This window comes from Carassius gibelio, chromosome B17 (assembly GCF_023724105.1).
Source record: "Carassius gibelio isolate Cgi1373 ecotype wild population from Czech Republic chromosome B17, carGib1.2-hapl.c, whole genome shotgun sequence".
NCBI classification, from domain to species: Eukaryota; Metazoa; Chordata; class Actinopteri; order Cypriniformes; family Cyprinidae; genus Carassius; species Carassius gibelio.
In genome coordinates this window covers 22,918,720-22,938,461 of record NC_068412.1, presented here as the reverse complement: position 1 = coordinate 22,938,461, position 19,742 = coordinate 22,918,720, and the positions used below count along the sequence as shown (strand labels likewise).

The 19,742-nt window shown below is 35.7% G+C and overlaps 1 protein-coding gene across 2 annotated transcripts; it reads left to right on the top strand.

Moving 5' to 3' along the window:
- The first annotated feature begins 1,542 nt into the window (after window positions 1-1,542).
- Window positions 1,543-10,229, top strand: LOC127976808 (prostaglandin E2 receptor EP2 subtype). 2 transcript variants are annotated; one of them, XM_052581482.1, is made up of 3 exons: window positions 1,544-1,929; window positions 2,014-2,950; window positions 6,027-10,229. In XM_052581482.1, the coding sequence occupies exons 2-3, from the start codon at window positions 2,096-2,098 to the stop codon at window positions 6,318-6,320; spliced, it is 1,149 nt and encodes a 382-aa protein (XP_052437442.1). In that variant the 5' UTR covers window positions 1,544-1,929; window positions 2,014-2,095; the 3' UTR covers window positions 6,321-10,229. The 2 variants fall into 2 exon arrangements, with proteins under 2 accessions (XP_052437443.1, XP_052437442.1); XM_052581483.1 differs by having other exon boundaries at window positions 1,543-2,950.
- Window positions 10,230-19,742: the final 9,513 nt, after the last annotated feature.

The following is a 19,742-nucleotide window of genomic DNA, read 5'->3' as shown; positions in this document are numbered from 1 at the left end:
CAGGTCAGAGTTTGTAGCCTAATCAGACTCAGAAAAAGTTCATGAATCCTCTGAAATGTTGAAAAAATATATTTATTTATTTATTTGTTTTGGTAAGTCAGTCTTTAAACCAAGAATAAAATAAATAAATAAATGTAAACATAAAAAAATAGAAGAATAAACTACATTTTATTTCTGAAAGATTTGCTTGGTTTATAATATTCTTATTATAAGAAAACAGTTGTGCTGTTTATTTTTTATTTATTTTTTCCAGGATTTAGAAAGGACTGAAGAACAGCATGTATTTGAGAAATAAATATTTCGTAACATAAATGTATTTACTGTCATTTGTGATCAATTCAATGCATCCTCGTCGAATTAAAGTCAAAATTATATATAGATCAGTACCTTATTTGAAATATAGATGGCGCAAGATGAAAACAAATAACACCAAACCTAACTAGTAAAAGTGTTCAGTTTTCATGTTGTTGTTATTGAAAATGAAACTTTTGTTATCACTTCCCTACTCAAATGTATTTGTTTTAAGTGACTTGTCTGGTGTATTTATTCATCCTATAATCATTAATTGTACAAATTTTTTTTGTTGTTTTATGGTGAATCTGATATGAAGTTTCACGACATGTTTATAACCAAGTTTGGCCTGTCATTGTGAGCATAACAAGCTATTTGTGCTGTAACCAATTGGGCACATTCAGTGTATTTACATATGATCATTGACATCAGACAATATTTACATTAACATTTAGCTGACGCTTTTATCTAAAGCAACTTACAATTGCTAGATATGTCAGAGGTCGCACGCCTCTGGAGCAACTAGGGGTTAAGTGTCTTGCTCAGGGACACATTGGTGTCTCATAGTGGATTCGAACCCGGGTCTCTCACACCAAAGGTGTGTCTTATCCACTGCACCAACACCACCCCAATTATGGTGCAGGAGCAAAGCTCTATAAATACAGCCACCATTTCAGCAGGCCTGACAGAAGCTTCATAATCAAGGAAAAATGTGTTACTTGGGTGGAAATATGCCTAGATAAATAATATGAACAAAACATTTAAAGCAAAGCAGTATATGGAAGAAAAAGTTGTTGTAAATGTTTAAATGCTGTTTTTATCAGCTCATAAAACATTGCACAGAAAGGACAAGGAATCCCTAAAGAAAAAAAAAGATTCCCTTCTGGCCAGACGTGTCAGAGCATGTTGTGAGCTAAGACAAGTACATGCCCAGCCTTAAAGCATTGGAAAATTCGAACATATTTCAGCATTCACAAACTGTTACAGCAAGAGGAAGTACGTTTAATAATGTAAATATGACAACACTATAACTATTAGGATTCGTTAATAATTAAAAAACCATTTTTTTTTGATGAGAACTGAAGAACACAAAATTTTGGACAACGGATATGTTTATTTGATTATTGGTCATTTCAAGCATAGTGCTCATTGTTTATTCAGAGGTCATTTTAAAGCTAATTCTTTCATAAAGGTAAATTGAATTACTTATATCACATGTAAACTATAAAGAGACTCTTTCAAGCTAAGTTTTAGTATTTGATAATATTATTTGTACACACACAGCACAGAGCACTTTGGGACCCCAAACAGTCAGAAAATAAAGTCTCAACGGCACATGAGGTTTTAAGGAAGCTCAAATTTCTCATTGCTGTGTCTGGATCAGAGTGTGTGTGTGTGTGTGTGTGTATGTGTGGAGGGTGTGGTCAAGACAATGACGTTGTTTCACCAGTCAACGGCTCATTCAGTAGAGGAACTCATGGCTCACACTACACTCTCCCACTGCCTCTTTGCCTTCGAGAGCACGGGGCAGGCGAAGAGGCAAGTCTGTCTGACTCCAGAGGCACTGAAATACTTGCATGGATCTGTTTTTTTGGAGCACACCATGCTTACATTGATGAGCTCCATTCCTTTACCCTGGTGAGTCATTCTAGACAAGATACATGGACCAACTAAATGCAGTTTTTCTAATGTAGAGTTTGCTTTCAATCATGCCAACCTAAGCTAATACAAAGAAGCTCGGAGAACTTTGAGAAGAAGTTCCAAGAGGGTCTACAAAAGGAGATTCAGCACTTCTCTGGCAGAAATGAACACAGTACAAAAAAACCGTACTGATTGTTTCAGTGTGAAACAGGATGGTAGAACAAACCAAACCTGTGATGAATGTCTGATCATGGATAAGACAAGTGACCCGACCATCAGTGCGATGATGTTCGCATCTGGAGTTCTCGGGAACCTGGTTGCGTTGGTTCTCCTGGAGTTCCGCAGGAGGAAAGAGAAGAACCGGCAGCGACAGTCTCTGTTTCATTTGCTGGTGACCACGCTGGTTATTACGGATCTAATGGGAACCTGCTTGATCAGTCCCCTGGTGCAGACTGCATACATAACCAACACCACACTAGTCGGGATGAGTGAGACATGCGCGGTGTGTGAATATTTCGGATTTGCCATGACTTTCTTCAGTCTGGCGACGCTGTCCATCCTCCTCGCCATGGCACTGGAGCGGTGCATCTCCATCGGGTACCCATACCACTACGGGAGGCATGTCACCAAACGCTGCGGATACATCACCATCCCTTGCATTTATCTAGTCTGCTTTTTATTTTGCTTAATGCCATTTGCAGGCTTTGGGAAATATGTGCAATACTGTCCCGGGACGTGGTGTTTTATTGCCATGAATCCAGTGGGGATTGAGGACAAGGTGTTTGCCAACATTTATGCCACTGTGATGCTGTTCATTGTTACAGTTACAGTGGCATGCAACTGCTTTGTAGTTTACCATCTGGTGTTAATGTACCGGAGGCACAAAATGAACCGAGGATCAGTGCAGACCCGGAGTAAAAGGGACAGGAGGTACTTCTCATGGGCAGCGGAGGTGGAGCATCTCATTCTCCTGGTCTTCATGACAATCATATTTGTCATTTGTACCTCGCCATTAATGGTAAGACTTACAGTGTATTATTAGGATCGAGAAAAGTGATTTTATAGGAAATTCACAATTTGCATTTATTAAACTTTACTAAATGTAATTCAACTTATTTAAAAAAATATATATTGTTGTATATAAAAAGGGTTAAAAGATGAAAAACAGATTAAATACTTAATATTAATATTAATTAATTATACAAATAAATTACACAAGAGCTATTTATCCCATAAAAAATTGTTTAATGTATTTAGCTTCATTCTTTGATTTTAAATAATAACTGAATCATTTACCTGAATAAAACAGTTAATTCAGATGATAAAATATATATTAGATATCATTTAACTGCAATAAATTACACTAGATTTTTATTTTTTATTTAAATATTTATGAACCAGTTATAAGGCTCATTTTGAGATTTATACATAATCCGTAAGCTGAATAATTAAGCTTTTTATTGATATATGTACGTTTTTTTTTTTTTTTTTTTTTTTAGGATAGGGCGATATTTGGCCGAGATTCAACTATTTGGAAATCTGGAATCTTAGAGTGCATTTTCTCCAGATTAAGTCCTTAGCAATACATACAGCATTACATGTATTACTAATCAAAAATTTATATTTTGATATATTTATGGTTTTACTCAGTATCTTCATGAAACATGATCATTACTTAATATCCTAATGATTTTTGTCATAAAAGAAAAATATATCATTTTGACATATACAATGTACTGTTGGTTTTTGCTACAAATATGCCTGTGTGACTAAGCTTTTGTGGTCCAGGGTCACATTTGTAGCTGAATAATTCTTTTTTAACTCAACCATTTTTCTAAAATATAACTATTGTTTATTTTGTCATTTGTTTCTTTTGATATTAAGTTTTAGAAAAAAGACATTAAGCTGCTTGCACTGTGCTTGAGCCTGTTAAAAGAACAAAAAGTACAACCAGCTGGTGAGAACTGGACAAAGTAAATCAAAAGCAAATAACATAATGGATGCTTGTATATTAAAGTTCATGTCACAGGGCATGGGGATGTTATGGTTTCTAAGTAACCACATATTTAGTTCATTCTCAGAGAGGGATGGTGATAAAGATGAAGAGGCTTTGACATATCTTGGAGAAGCTGGTATTCATGATACCAAATGCCAGAGAACTTTATCAGGGCTTTATTAGGCATTTTGAAAAAGACACTACAGCTCACTGAGATCTTGTGTTTCTATGGAACAAACCCAAGATCTTTCACACATGCTTCCATAATCATTTCATCTCTCTCAAAACTTCCAGTGTGAGATTTAGATAGCTGCAGTGTATTTTTCTTGGAGTTTATCATTTCTTGTGAAAATCAATTAGACTGGTCGTAACAAACAAACACTCTTGTTGCTGGCAGACTGATATTGTTTTATATATTCTAGCTGAAACCAGTTTAAAACACCCCTCACTCACCCTTCAGTGATCTGGAATGATGCTACACATGTTAATTATTTACAAATGATAATTAACAGTCGGTGAAAGGATATTAAAGCATTACAGTTGCTACCTTTTGACATATTGCTGATTCACTGGGTTTAAATTGAGTTTATCAATTCAACTTCAGCATACATTATATAACTTGTTGTAATTTATGCTGAAATTCAATTGTTCCTGATAAACTCAAATCATCCCAGCAGCCCTCTGAATAAATCTGTGGGACGGGGTAATAGGTAAATGCAATGATGTATGGCTCCAGTCTGATAAAAGATTAGACATAATCCAAATAGTCAGATTTCATAATAATACTCACTTCCTTAAGATTTGATGCTATGTGAGAAATAATTGTCTTTACAAAATAGAAATGATTTGTATTTTTTAGAATGTATATATGCACTGATTAAAAATAATTAAAAACTGATTCAGTATCAGTTTAGAAAACACTTTTGGTGGTTTTTGCATGTTTTTTTGCATGTTAAAATTGGATAGGAGAAAATATTCAAACATCCAAAGAGAGGATCACACATTAGTTTTAAGATTCCAGTTTGATGAAATGCAGTGCATGAGAATTTCGTAATTCTTTCACCATACTTGACGATCTGTAAAAAATAGTTTTCCTGACCAAATAAAACTATGTCAAAATGTTTGATAGAGGAAAAAACCAAAACAAAGGCTTTTGTCATAAAAAACTATGTGCAGAAGTAAACAAACTTAGGAAAATAGGAAACTAATATGAATCATTTCTGCTCTGTCATGTGTCTGTTGTTTTTATGAGAATAAACTGTGAAAGGATCTAAAGATTTTAAAATGACCTTATGACTCATTGATGGGAAATCCAAGATGAAGACATCTAGAAAGTGGATTATATATATATTTCTGCTTCCATGATTGACAGAAAGCACAAACCCAGACCTTTTCAGAGACTGTGTCATGGTTCCGTTTAAGTTTTGGAGTTGTTCAATACACACCCATAATCATATGTGCCCACATAATTGTCTCATTCAGTTACAGCTGAAATCTTAGTAAAAGCAAAAGCTCCTTAAATTGGAATCAGTGGGGAAAACAACCAACAAGTCTCTTGCCTTTTAAAGTCTTATCTGTAATTTTAGAGTAATAACTCGCTGATGAGAAGTAATGCTATTTGTGCACATTATCTTGTGTGTGAGATGAAACACATCCATGCTGTCACTAATACTGATAAATGAGCACTGGGTTTTATAGAAGCATGTCAACAACTATAATGGTATCCCACTTATCCGATTAGATATGATTTGTGGGATGTGGAAAAGGACATGAATTATTAAAATCATGAATGCAAAACTATACTTTAGACCAGACAGTGTATTCAGAGGCTCCAGATATCTCACCACATTGCTTTCATTACAGTTAGTGCAATCTATCCATTCATCCATCTATCTATCTATCTATCTATCTATCTATCTATCTATCTATCTATCTATCTATCTATTGACATTTCATATATGATTTATTGAAGATATGTATCTTCATGCTTCTCTGCTTTCTTTGGTAAATCTCACTGTGCCTATGACAGCATCATCTGTCAAAGTGCCATGTGTGGTTATGGATGGATGATGCTGAATTACCTTCTTCTTCTCTCTAGATCCGCGTGTACATCAACTCCATGGGAAACTGTAATGACAGCCAAGATCTCATAGCTCTGCGGTTCCTCTCGGTCAACTCCATCATCGACCCCTGGGTCTTCATCTTCTTCAGCCCCTCAGTCCTGCGCTTCCTGGGAGGGGCGCTGTGCAAGACCAGCTTCATGCCCTCCAGAAACTCCCTGTTCAAAACTTCCATTTCCAAAAACCCAAACTGCCAAATCGAGCTGTACCAACACACTTGCACCACTGTGGAGACCACACACCTCAACAAGTCAACCGTTCAGATGATCTGACGTGATGAGGACAGTATTTATGGACTGGATAGATCCATCTAAAAATCAATATGCTTTGGAAGACAACGTTATGATTATGTTCTTTGACAGCATTCTCTGTAATAAAGCCAACTGTGAGGTCAAAAGCATAAGTTATGTTCCATCAACCACTACAATAATTGTTTTGAGACTGAGGGCCCTGTCAACATGCGATCACCAGAAGAACTTGACAAACATTCAAGGCATATTTAGCGGACATTCAGTCAAGGAGGATATTCCAGTTTGGAAGAAGTTATTCAGTGTTTGGATTGTCTGAAGACAGAGGAACTATCCTGAAGCTACCACTCCACAATCATTGCTCATCTAGGTTTCCTTTTTAGGAGGGTCGTGCTTTCAGACAGGTTAACGGTTAAATGGCATGCAGTATGTCACTTTGGACACTTTTGTGTTCAAGAGAATCATGTGATGAGGTTTCCTGCATTTCAAGTCAAGCAGTTCTTCAAGTGTTACATATGAAAGCTGCCTGCTTGTATTTATATTATCAACATATTTATTGCTCTTTAATTTATGTTGATACAACAGTAAGTGAGTGACATATATGTGTCTTCATACATATAGGCTGACGTGATTCAATGCTAATTGGTCACTTCTTTCATGTGAGAGATTTTGATTGTATATAATTAGTATAAGCATATAAGCATGACGACATGCGTGGTACAGTTCAGTAGCTACAGACCTAATCTTTGTGTCAAGATACTTGTTTTCTGGATGTCTTGAATGTACTTGTGATATAATGTGACTTGTGTTGTCTATGCATGTTATTTATGATGTGAAATTGTCTGTTAAACGTAAACACATCATATCCATCCGAATGCACTGTGAAAAGGAGCTAATCACTAAAAGATCAGAGTCTGAGGCAGGATTGTGTGTGATTTTAATTCCCAATACAGTTCCTGAATTTGAATCATATAGGCAAACAGAATGCAGAGTGCATTTTGAGTTTGAATGTAATGATGTAGAATTAAAATGAATACAAAATATAATAATAGTAATAACAAAATCCCATGACTGAATATTTTTTAACTAGAAAAGCAATTTTTGCCAAGACAAAATCTGAGTTTTGGCTTGACAGTTTTGGAGAAAAACAAACAAACAAACAATAATAATAAATTTAAAAAACCGTATGAATTGAAAGCAAGCCAGTTAGTAAGCTAATTCTGATTTTTGCCCAAACCTGTTCAGGACTCACGCCTCTTAATAAAGAAAGAAATAAAGCATGCATATTCACCCTGAGGCCATTAATGAGTATGCAAACACTCAAATGATTGTCTAGTGCATTGCTTGCATGTGGTCCTGTAAATATGAATGGTTCTTGCATTACAGTGCTGTGATAAACACATGCCTTTAGGAGGAAAGTTTCCTTCCCGTCTGTTTTCATTTAGGTTAGTTTAGTTTTACTGCTCCACCATGACAGCAATTGACCTAAACTGACCATGAAAGGAAAAAGGTTTATCGCAATCACACTTTTCGGAATGTAATTACATGTATTAATATGAGAAGCTAGAAACATTTGCGTTTTTTTTTTATCCTCGGTCCGCCTACACTCTAGAGTAACCACTGATAGGCTACACAGGAATGTCTAACATGATTGAGGTTGTGAAAGAAGCCATGCCAGTTATGCCAAATCAAGCACAACTCCACTCACTCTTTTTTATTGGTCAACAGATACCTACGCTGTTGCAGCAAAAGTTTCTCAGCATTTGGTCGCATTAAAAGGGTTTTCCCAAACTCTACTTTGTAAACCCATTTGTAACCCTAGAATAAAATAAAAAATAATGAAAATTAAACACTTACTAATTATGTCTTAGGAAAGTTTGAGAGGAGCACGTTCAGATAAATTTAGCAAAGGTGGAGCACATTCTGATAATCAACTCAGCAAAACACTAAGTTTATACAGGCAACTTACCTTTGTCCCGCGACAGATTTCTGTCATCCCTCCTCCACGCCAACTCCTAATTTCTTACTATTCCCATCCCATCTTGGGAAATGGGGGAGATCTCTTGCTAAATTTCGAGCTTTGAGCCCTCCACTAGAATAGCATGCCAAATATGCATACTGTTATGACTGTAAATGCAAATTTGTGAAAGGAATAGTCCACACAAAAAAGAAAATCTCCTGAAAGTTCTGTAGTGAATGGGTGCCATCAGAATGAGAATCCAAACAGCTGATAAAAAAAAAAAAATCACAAGTAATCCACAGTCCATGCTTTTAATATCTTAATGAAAGCCTGTGTTTGTAAGAAACAAATCCTCTATTAAGGTTTTTTAAATTGAAACCATCACTTTTAAGTAAAACACCAGTTCATAATCCATAATAACGCTTTCTCCAGTGAAAACATCCATTCCCTGTTGTTCTCTGATATCAGAGTACACCAAAATGTTTGTTTAAAACAATTTCAGCTTGTAAACAGTGCTTGATCTGTGCACATTTCTCTTTTGATTCAGACATGACAACATTTTACTGGAGAAAGCAATATTTTGGATGGAGGACTCATATTTTAGCCAGAAGCATTGCTTTAAACATCTTTAATGATGTATTTGTTTCAAACAAACTTGCAGATTTATGCTTCACAAGATGTAAGACACAAGATCGAATGGAGATGTATGTATTACTTGTGGACTATTGTGATTTTTTTTATTAGATGTTATCTCTCTCAAATCTCATTCTGACGGCACCCATTCACTGCAGGGGATCTCTTGGTGAGCAAGTGATGGAATGCTACATTTTTTCCAAATCTATTCCAAAGAAGAGATACATTTAACTACATCTTGGATGGCCTGGGAGTGAGTACATTTCTTTTTTCTTTTTTTTTTTTTTTTGTGAACGATTGCTATAAATATTTTATTTGTTTGCCTGCTTGTCATGTGACCATTAACCAGCATCAGAAAACCAAGAACATGCTAATGTGTGTGTGTGTGTGTGTGTTTTTTTTTAAAGATTTATCATATAAATGACGCAGTACGTGTGCCAGTGCAGATAGAACTGAAAAAAAAAAAAAAAAAAATTATTCATCGAATTTACTAAACAAATTTAAGTGGTTGCAATAAATTTTATTTTAGCTGCATTTAGATAAACACATTTAGTTGACAAACTTTCAAAAGAAAAAAAAAGTTAAATGTAGCTAAAATAAATTGTTTGCAACTTACCTTAGAATTTGTGCAGACTAGTAAATTCACTCCTAGCATGTAGGCATGCACAGCTCTGATCAGTACACCACATGGTGTGTGTGTGGCTCAAGTTCAACCCCACATCGCTCAAAAAAATCTAATGATGCCATTACTGGAAGCTGCAATCTCACTTAGCTTCAGTGTGGTTGTGGGAACTCGAGTATTTTTGCGAGTGTAGAATGCAAATATTTAGATAACAGCGGGAGGTGTGAAGCTGAACACAGATCTTGATCTGGCTATACTTCAGCTCAAGCAAACCTTAGTCATCATGGGAACATATCTACACCAAACTACGGCATACAGTTGAGCTCAGGTCTTGAGAGCTAAAATTACCTGTGGTTCTTTCAGAAAACTCAAGGGTGTTCAAAACATTTACTGCGTCACAGATAAGATGTTTTTTTTCTGTGAATACGAGGTGTCAAAGTGATTTGTTGTAAAGTACCTTTAAATGTTTCCCATGATGCCTGATTCTATGTCTCTCCCCTGTGCGATGCTTAACAGTGCTGTGTGCAGAAAGTCTATTGAGTCAGCCCATTGATTCAGAATGATGTACGTTTTTTCACACACAAATGCTTTGAGCTGTTTTGGCTTCTATCCTTGTTCATTAGTCAACAATTTCTGGTTGTGCTGTTGTGAGAATTGTCAGTTATGTATTTCAAGGTAATTGCATGTTAATAATCAGTTTCCATAATGGACTGTAATAAACTTGTATAACTGAAAAGAATATGCTTTGTCTTATTTGCATGAATTTCATGTCATGAAACCGATCACAAACCAGATATTTCATTAAAAATTAAGAAGATATTAATAAATAAATCAAAATATTATTAATAAACTAATAAGTGATTTATATTTGTATAGTGTATTATTATATTTATATTGTTTTATTTAAGTTGGTTAAATTGTATTTATTGTATGTAAAGTTATATTTTATTATTATATTATAAATTAAATTTTTAATTATAGTAGATTCTAATTATGAAATTACATTTTATATATGTAATGGTTTATGCCATTTCATTTGTAATAGTAATGTGAAAAAAATATTATTTACATTATAAATTATGAGAATCATAAAAAAAAAACACAAAAATGCACAGTAATAATTAAACTAAAACACAAAATTAAAAGATCCTGAAAATGAACTCATGAATAGTCCTATAAAAATAAGCTTGATTTAATAATGCAAAATGCAGTTTCTTTTTTTCTTCTTTTGATTTTGGGGTGAAATATGAGCTGGAAATGTTGTCATGAGATTTACCCAATTACACCAAAGCTAATGAAAGCTATCTACTGTAATTAGCGTCAACGATGGTAATGAAGATTGGTGACTCATGAAGGACTGCGCACAGCAGTGTCCTGTTTAATCTCATGGAAGTTTTCATTGTAATCACATAAAGCAGATCTAACTGTGTTTACATGCTTCTATTTGTTTTCTGATGCAAAGGGAGGGTGCAATGATCTGTGAGGTTATCTCCGAGTCCCGGCCAGAGCACCAGCGGATGACTAGCAGGAAACAGCAGGAAACAGCTGCTCGTCTCTCGGGAGATAACTGATGCCACACATCAGTAAATACCCATCATCATGCATTACAAGCACACAATGACACAAGACTCTGTAATTAACATTGCTCATACATTTACCTCCCGCTTTATCTCCATTTTCTTTTCTCAAGCTCCCCAAACACTCATTTCTATATTTCTCACCCAGGGAAAAGAAGTCAGTATCCGTGCAGTCATATCTGCTGCTCTGTGAAGTTTAATGTTGAGTGAAATGAAGCAATTGCTGAGCTCAACAGTATTGCTTAAAGGGACAGTTCACCCAAAATAATAATTCTGCCTTCCAAACCTGTATGCATTTCTTGTAGAACACAAATTAAGATATTTTTGTTAATAATGTTTTTAGTTCATGCAGTGAATGTGGGGTCCAGTATCATCATTTTAAGGTGAACAGTTTATTTCTAGAGAGCCTTTTACTAGAAAAAATAATGTAAAATATAACCAAAATATTAGAAATGTTATAAAATGTGATTTATGATTTATTACATGCATTATTATCTAAAAAAAGCATCATTAGAACATGTTAATATTTTAAAATATTATATATATATATATATATATATATATATATATATATATATATATATATATATATATATATATATATATATATATATATATATATATATTAAACATAACTAAAAAAAATGAAACTTTAAATATTTTCCTTTTTTGAAGTACAATAGCATATCTATTTTCTTTAAGCCATTCAACTATAATTTTGATTTCATAAGATATCTATGAATGAGCATCAAATCAATATTTCAGAAAACACATTTTAAAATAGGATTTTGTTGATGGATTTCTACGGTGACCCAGACATGACATGCAAGAAAAAAGAAATAAATTGTGCGCACGATTTACTAATTTGTTCCCTCACTGTACTAAAACGTGCACACAATTTTCTATTGCGTTCCCTCGATTTGCAAAACAAGTGATCACTTTGTCCCGATGGGAAATTCCCAAAAAACACAGAATTAATTATTTTTTGTTTTTTTCTGGGAGGCTACCGCAAAGTGGTCTTCATCTTTAAAATCACGTCCTACCCATAATCTCCTGCGCCAGAGAAAGAGCGTCACAAAATGGCGTTGTGTTTCCCATTACGCAGAAAACTCCCAGAACAGCCAATAATTAACCAGCTCATGCAATTGGATGATTTTTCTTTGCCCTTCTGCTTTTGATTAGCTCAGCTGAGGCTGGGCTAATTAGGCATAATATTCATGTCCTGTCTGCAGTGAATGCCAGGGGTTGGGCATACGGGAAAACACATAACCTCATCTCACTGGTCATGCTCACTTATAAAGGGCCCCGGTCAAGCATACAACCGATGGCGTGGACTTCCCAGCCCAAAAATAATTCAGATAGCTACTTAGTAATTCTGGACTGGGCCCAATATGACAAGCATAAACCTCAGGAGAGAACAGCTCAGCCTCGATGTTCATGAGAACTCTGGCGAGACGCGATTGGCGGAAGACCATGAACTATGTGACACATGGTCTTCAACAGAATTCTCATACAGTTTTCACTCCATTTCACGTAACAGGGGTTTTATCAGAAGTTGCACCTTAAATAATTTGCAGCCATCATCGGCTTGTGTCCTCATTGCGCAAGAGGACTGGAGAACTAAAGGTAATGAAAACAATGAATCTAACAGCACTGTGGTTAATTCAAGATGGAAGCACTTTAAGTCTGCTTGGACAAATTAACTCAATTTGTTTTTATAGTCAGAAACACTAAAGTGGAGCTGAAATGACCTCCTCTCCTTGTGCAGTCCATTCCAACACAGCTAGAAGAAAATCACTGTCACTATTATTCAATGGCCTTGGACTTGGAAGTATTTTCTTTTTATTTAATTTAAAAATAACCTCAGTTAAAATTAATGCGAAAAGACTGATGAAGAAAATTACTCAGCTCAACTTCAATCTGAAGTCAAAAATTATTGTAATAGTTAAGAATAGTTGACAAAAGGGTGCACTGAAATCCTTTATGAGGGAATGAGTAGCATTGAAATTCAATTGACTTATCTTTTCCCACATTTAATAGAGTGGGGGATTTTTGCATTCTTACATTGTAATATATTCCTTTAGTTTTCCTTTCTGGCTTATTTAAATATAATCGATCTCATATGCAAGAGAGACAGGTACTTTTTGCTCATGTTCTTAATGCTTGTTATATCACAGATGCAAGAAAATGAACCAAGGTCAGCTCAATTTCCACTGGGCACATCATCAACTGTCTGTACAGTGTTTCTCCGTAGAGATCTAAACATTGCCGTCATCACTCATACCTTGTGACTGTATATGATGCTTAACAATAAGTCAAGACTCCTACTGTTGCTATGCACAACATATGGATGATGACCCTTACCCTGTCCCTACGGGTGTCATGTCTCTGTTAATAATACTCAACTCATTGTTATTTTAACAGTCTTTGACCTTTGAGACAGAACTGAAATAAGGGCTAAAACGTCTAAAGGCATGATGACACACTGGCCTCTGTACACCATTGGCTTTAAATCTAAAGCATCAACCAGTCACTGAATGAGATGTAAGCTCCTGGATGATCGGAAAATGTTTGAAACTGAATCCAGTGTGCAGAGCTGTCACCAAAAGCTGATCACTTAAAGGTGAATTAGCTAGCTAACAGAAACGTAGTGCTTAACGTTTCACACTTGGAATTTAGAAGGGGGATAACACTACTTTTTTACTTCTCTGGAGCAGGGGTAGCACCGCATTGTGGTGTCAAATTTGTACAGTGTGAAACGATGTGGTGTTAGAATATTATTGTTATGCTTAGCAGCAAACAAACTGTGTGCATGTTCACATGTTCACATGCTTTGGACAGTAACACAGAATTATACACATGATGCATTTATGCCATATCATATAACCATGATTTTGAGATGACAGCAGGACATTAAAGTTGTTCACACCCTTGGAATCTGAACTCGCAATATGCCTAAATATAGCACAATGAATCTGAGTTGCTATGTTGTAGCTATTAGAATACTCCAAATTCACAAGTTTAAATAACGAGTTCAATGAAGATGTGAATGCTTTTTACAAGTTGGTTTCTTGAAATTAAGGTAATAACGATATGCCGTGAACTCGATTTATACAACATAAACTCTGCACATTGTGCAAACAGTTTTTGTTTGAGGGGATTTTTAAAACCTTTTTGCTGTGTACAGTTACAGTGTTGAGCTGACAGAGTGGGAAAGAGAAATGGTGGATGGAATTAGGAGAGGTCCTCGAGCTGAGATTCTAACTCGGGACAGCCATAGCGCAACTGTGCCTTAAAGGGTTTGTTCACCAAAAAATGAAAGTTAGCTTGTGTTTTACTCACCCTCTAGGCATCCTAGGTGTGTATGACTTTCTTCTTACAGACGAATCCAGTCGGATGTGTGTATGACTTTCTTCTTACAGACAAATCCAGTCGGATTTGTAATAAAAATTATCCCAGCTATTCCAAGCTCTATCATGGCAGTCAGCGGGTGTTGCAGGTGAACAGTCCATAAGTCGTCGAATAAAGCACACGCATTCATAATAAACATGCCTCACACCACTCTGGGGGGAGAATAAAGCCCCTATAGTGAATCCATGCATGTTTGTAAGAGAAATATCCATATTTCATATGTCATAAACAACTTTTTCTCTCACTTACGGCATCTGTCATATGTTGAAGCCATTCCGGCGGATGACGTAAGATGTCAGCATTGCATGATTAGTGACAAACGCGGAGAGAGAACAAAACAAGATGCCGGTCATGAATTATTAGAAGTACAAACCAAGGGTTTATAAAGAAAGGATGGTTTCGATATAAATAAAGAGGAGACTGGTTTTCCTTAGCTAAAGTAAGGAAATTTTGTTTCCTACGGTCCTCTAAATGAACCCGCACGACTAGCATATCTCAAGGGGTGCGTTGCGCATACGTTCTGCATTATCCGACGCATATGACAAATAAGAGAAGTGAGAGAAAAGTGTATATTACGTTTGAAATATGGAGATTTTTTTTATAAAAACAGTTGGGATTCCCAACAGGAGGCCTTTGCTCAATTTCCATTTTTGGGTGAACTAATTGTTTAAGTTGGCTTGGTGCCTCAAGGCTATCGGCGCCAACTGAGGGGGAAAATGTAATGGTGATGGAAGACAGTTACATTTTTTTCCTTTATAGTCCAAAAAGTCAGATCAGGAAAAACTTGATAATACAATAACCAGTATATGAGGATGCAATGCTAGAGAGGTTATGCAAACTGGTTGTGTGTTGCATACATCCAAATCGATGAAACTGACACTGGGGGTTTAGGAATAACCCGGGATTTAGGAATATACTGTGTGTAACATCAGCATATGGAATAGCTTGAAAGAATTGTTACCCCAGCCAAAAGGTTCTCCTTTATACTTCATCAGGAGTAGGCACTTGGGCCTTCTACATAGACTACCTCCCTTACAGTCGTCATCGGTCTCCAGGGATGTCAACAGCTGAGTGAAAAAAACAGTGTTTCTTGCACATGGAGGAAGTGTTGCAGGGCACATGATTTTGTTTGTTTTGTTTTATTCTTTGAAACCGCTTTCTTTTCCCGTGGGGTCTCTGAAGCGGATGTCCCTCCTCACCCAGTTCTCCGAAAATGGTCCAGACGATGTTTGTTTTGTTTTTATCGGAAGAAGGACCTACCACCTGAAGCCTGCTTATGCCAGATAGGCATAAAGGTTAGACATCACTCCCTTAACACATATATTTGTTGACAGGATATGTGGGTAGATTCAGAATAGGGTTTACACAATTTGTGTATAAAGATCTTTCAGCTTCAAGGCAATGTATGTAAATAGATTTAAAACCACTACCATTTGAAGGTTTGGGTTGGTAAGTGTCGGTCACATTATGAAAGGCTGAAGACTTCCATCACAGAAAAATTGACAGTTTAAAACATTTAAATATTAAACTGAAATAATAGTCCACAATATTACTGTTTTAACTGTATTTTATTTAAATATATGCAGCCTTGATGACCATAAGGGACTTTCAGTCTTCTTAAACTTTCGAATTGTAGTGTGTATGTAAATAAATTAAAACACATAAACCAATAAACAACTTGTGAATAAACTATATAATAAACTGTGTGATAAAGTGCATTTATACACAACTGAAGATATCCTTAAAGCAGACAGGTAAATCCACAAATTAAAACTGTTTAAACCTTATCCTGAATGTATTAACTCAACATTTTAACTAAATAAACATGTGTACATAACTAAATCCACTGAATAGTTTGATTTGATTCCGAAAGAAACAATAAACAGAATAATACTAATGATTACAAGAACATTCATACCTGCTGTGACCTAATACAGTATATTGAATATGAACCAGTTACAAGGAAATGGATCTTGTTGCAGCTTGTGCTTCATAAAAATAAAAAAAAAAACACACACACACAGCCAAGCATGAGACATGTAAATGGAAAATGAGATTCAACCGTCCATTCTTGCTAAAGATCAAGAGATTAATGCTTACCATCACCTGCAGTGCAGCATATCAGGCCTATATTTCATCTTTGATGGATGTGGGCTAATGTTAAACACAAGATACAATCTAAAGTGTCAAGCATTGGGGCAAGTTCACATATCCATGGCTGATTTATCAGATTTCATCCACTAGATGGAAAGTTTCAACTGTGCAGTTTTATGTCTTGAGTTGTGGGGATGTTTAGTCCAAGCTGAATCATTAAAATATAAATATTTCTCTCCGACAGGTCATTCAGTGGCTGCAGAAACACCGAGCACAAGTTAAATTTTTTCTTTAAATATTTTAACATTTTCAGAAGTACAAAAATATAAATCCCATATGCTACTCACGTTTGTGTAATATATAATGTGCAATGTTCCAGTCAAATTACCTTCCTCATTTCCTCAGATGTTATATTTTTAGCCGACGCATCATTAATTCAAGTGTGTGAGAAACTATAGATTTTTTTAGTGCATAAATAAATAATACTCGCTTCACACAACCTGTGCTGATTTTTTTTTTTTTTTGCAACTTCTCACAAGACCACATAACAGAAACTAACCATCTAATTACTGTTATTGATCTGCACATCTGCATTTTCCTGCATGCATTTATTGTGAAGTGATTATGGCATTCTGTTACTCATCTGCTGTGCACCCTTCCTCTCTGATCATATTAGTCCAAAGTATCATTATTTAATATCATTAACACGCAAATTGAGTTAGTGAATATCAATTCAGTATTGACGACAAACTTCCTAAGAAGATGTGCATTACAGATAAAGGGTTTCGATGTGGGAGAAGACACACCTGGCAATAAACGAAGGAAAGAGTGTTCTTAGTTAAACCTGTGTCTGTGTAATGATGTCAGAGAAGAGTCCACCTGACATGTTTTTACTTGCGTGTGCATAAAAACCACGCATGAAACCTGCGCTTGTAACATTAAACTTGGCAGTTACAGAAAAGTTTTGGTTGCTTTAAAGAGAATTATTTCAATTCACACAAAAAAACTAATAATCATCATTAATGACAATAATGATTAATTATTTGCTTTTCTGAAACCACATAATAACGTTGCATTAGGAAAAGACAGAAATGTAAATAATTGTGTTGCTGTAAGACTATCCCTATTCAGGTTCATTAAAAGAAAGAAATCTATTTATCACTATTTTTTTAGGTGCCCTGTGCCTTTAAATCTTACTTTTAAATCATAATGGCCCACTAAAATCACAGTATTGCACATGAACCCTGTTGCAAGAGTGAATATCCTCAGTCTGTTCTCATGATTTTGTATATCCTTATTCTGTTGTGACTCAAAGAACATGAATGTCACACTTGACATCTTATTAACTTGAAGTACTTTTCTTGACTTTATGAAATAACGCGCTTTGGTTCATTTGAGCTCGTTCATACAGAAAAGAAGGTAAATATTGCACAAGTCTTTCTTCATGCTTCAGCTTATCTTGTAAATAACTTTATTGTTGGAACAGTTTGTAAAGGAGACCCTTCTTGGTCTTTCAGGCCTAAATTACTATTCAGATGAAGTTTAAATGAAAGTATAAACTAGTCTGTCTGGTTTTCTTGTAGCAGCTTGCACGTTTCACAACATTTTGCAATCCACTGGTTTGACTGGTGCCAAAATAAAGAAATGAAATGAAAGAAAACACCACTTCTGCTTCTTACTTTCCCTCCAAACAAGCCATGCGTGACAACTCACAACTGCATATTGCTGTCATCGGTTTTATCTTAAATAAGCCACATTATAAGACCTTAAACCCAAGAGAATAAGAGGAAATTTCATGATGTGGTGGAACGTCCAATTTAAAAAAAAAGGTTTAATTTTGTTGAAAATGTGACTGCAATCACACACATCATGCTAAAACAGATTTGCTGCTTGATGCATTAGTGCTGAGAGTTAATTACAATTTGTTAAATGTCGGATTCATTATAAAGGCTTAGAGGGCTGCATTGTCAATAAAATGACTGTTTCTGTCCTTCAGCCTTCAAAGCAATTATCCTTTATATATTCAGAGCCTAAAGGCATCTGGAAAAACAGAACTCCAGATGACGTGGCTTGGAAATAGCAACTTATTCATTGGGACAGCATCACGTTTGATTGCTAAATCATGAAAACAGACCGCAAACTAATGCTTACTCTACAAATTCTCTTTTTTCATATAAGATTGTAGCTACAGTACATAAAAAGTGTATAGTTCTTTTTCTGATGTTTTTTTTTTTTTTTTTTTTAAATAGAGGTACATCCTAAATTTGGCAAATGACAGTAAGCCATTTACCATATTACAAAACGTACTATTTTAAATGAATGACTTCTGATGGATCATGTGACACTGACAGACTGAATTTCCCTGGAATAAAATGCATTTTAAAACATATTAAAAAAGTTATTTAAGCTGTAATAATCGAAAATAATCAAATAAATGCAGCCTAGGTGAGCATATGAGACACTTCTTTAAAAACATTTGAAAATCTCATCAAATGGTATCATTCTCAGAATCCAAGATAGCAGCTATCTAAGATCTGCTCAGTGTCTCTATCTGGACTGATTGCATTTAAATGGATTTCATAGTATTTACTCCTTTTAAGTTGTAGTTTTTAAGTTGTACAAGTCATTTACATGGAAATTTCATCTTAAACTTTTAAGAAGATTGTGGACTACTATGAGGTTAAAAATGACACTTTATCTCTGCTCTGAGCTAACTTTGCTAAACTGAGCCTGATCCAACTGATCCTATTAGCCCAGGCTAAACAGAGCTAGGCAAACGGGCTTGAGCCTGCTATATTCTCCTGGAGCTTGGGCTAACCAGCCTGATCCTGGTATATCCTCTTGGAGCTTGGGCTAACCAGCCTGAGCTTGCAACAACCTCATTGGAGCTTTGGCAAACCAGCCTGAGCCTGCTACATACTCCTGGAGCAAGGCTAGCGGGCCTGGCGTGCTTCAATCTCCTGGAGCTTTGGCAAACCAGCCTGAGTCTCACCCATCACCCTGGAGGCTAGGCTAACGGGCCTGGCCTGCTACATACTCCTGGAGCTTGGATTAACAAGCCTAAGCCTGCAACATCATTGTGGAAGCTGGGCCATACTCTACAAGAAAAACTGGTACTGTTATTAGTCAACTTTACTATTAGTAAATGA

Coding starts and splice junctions, on each gene's coding strand:
- LOC127976808 (XM_052581483.1), top strand. CDS start 2,096: ATGAACACAGTACAAAAAAACCGTACTGATTGTTTCAGTGTGAAACAG. Junction 2,951..6,026: donor TTTGTACCTCGCCATTAATG/GTAAGACTTACA, acceptor TCTTCTCTCTAG/ATCCGCGTGTACATCAACTC.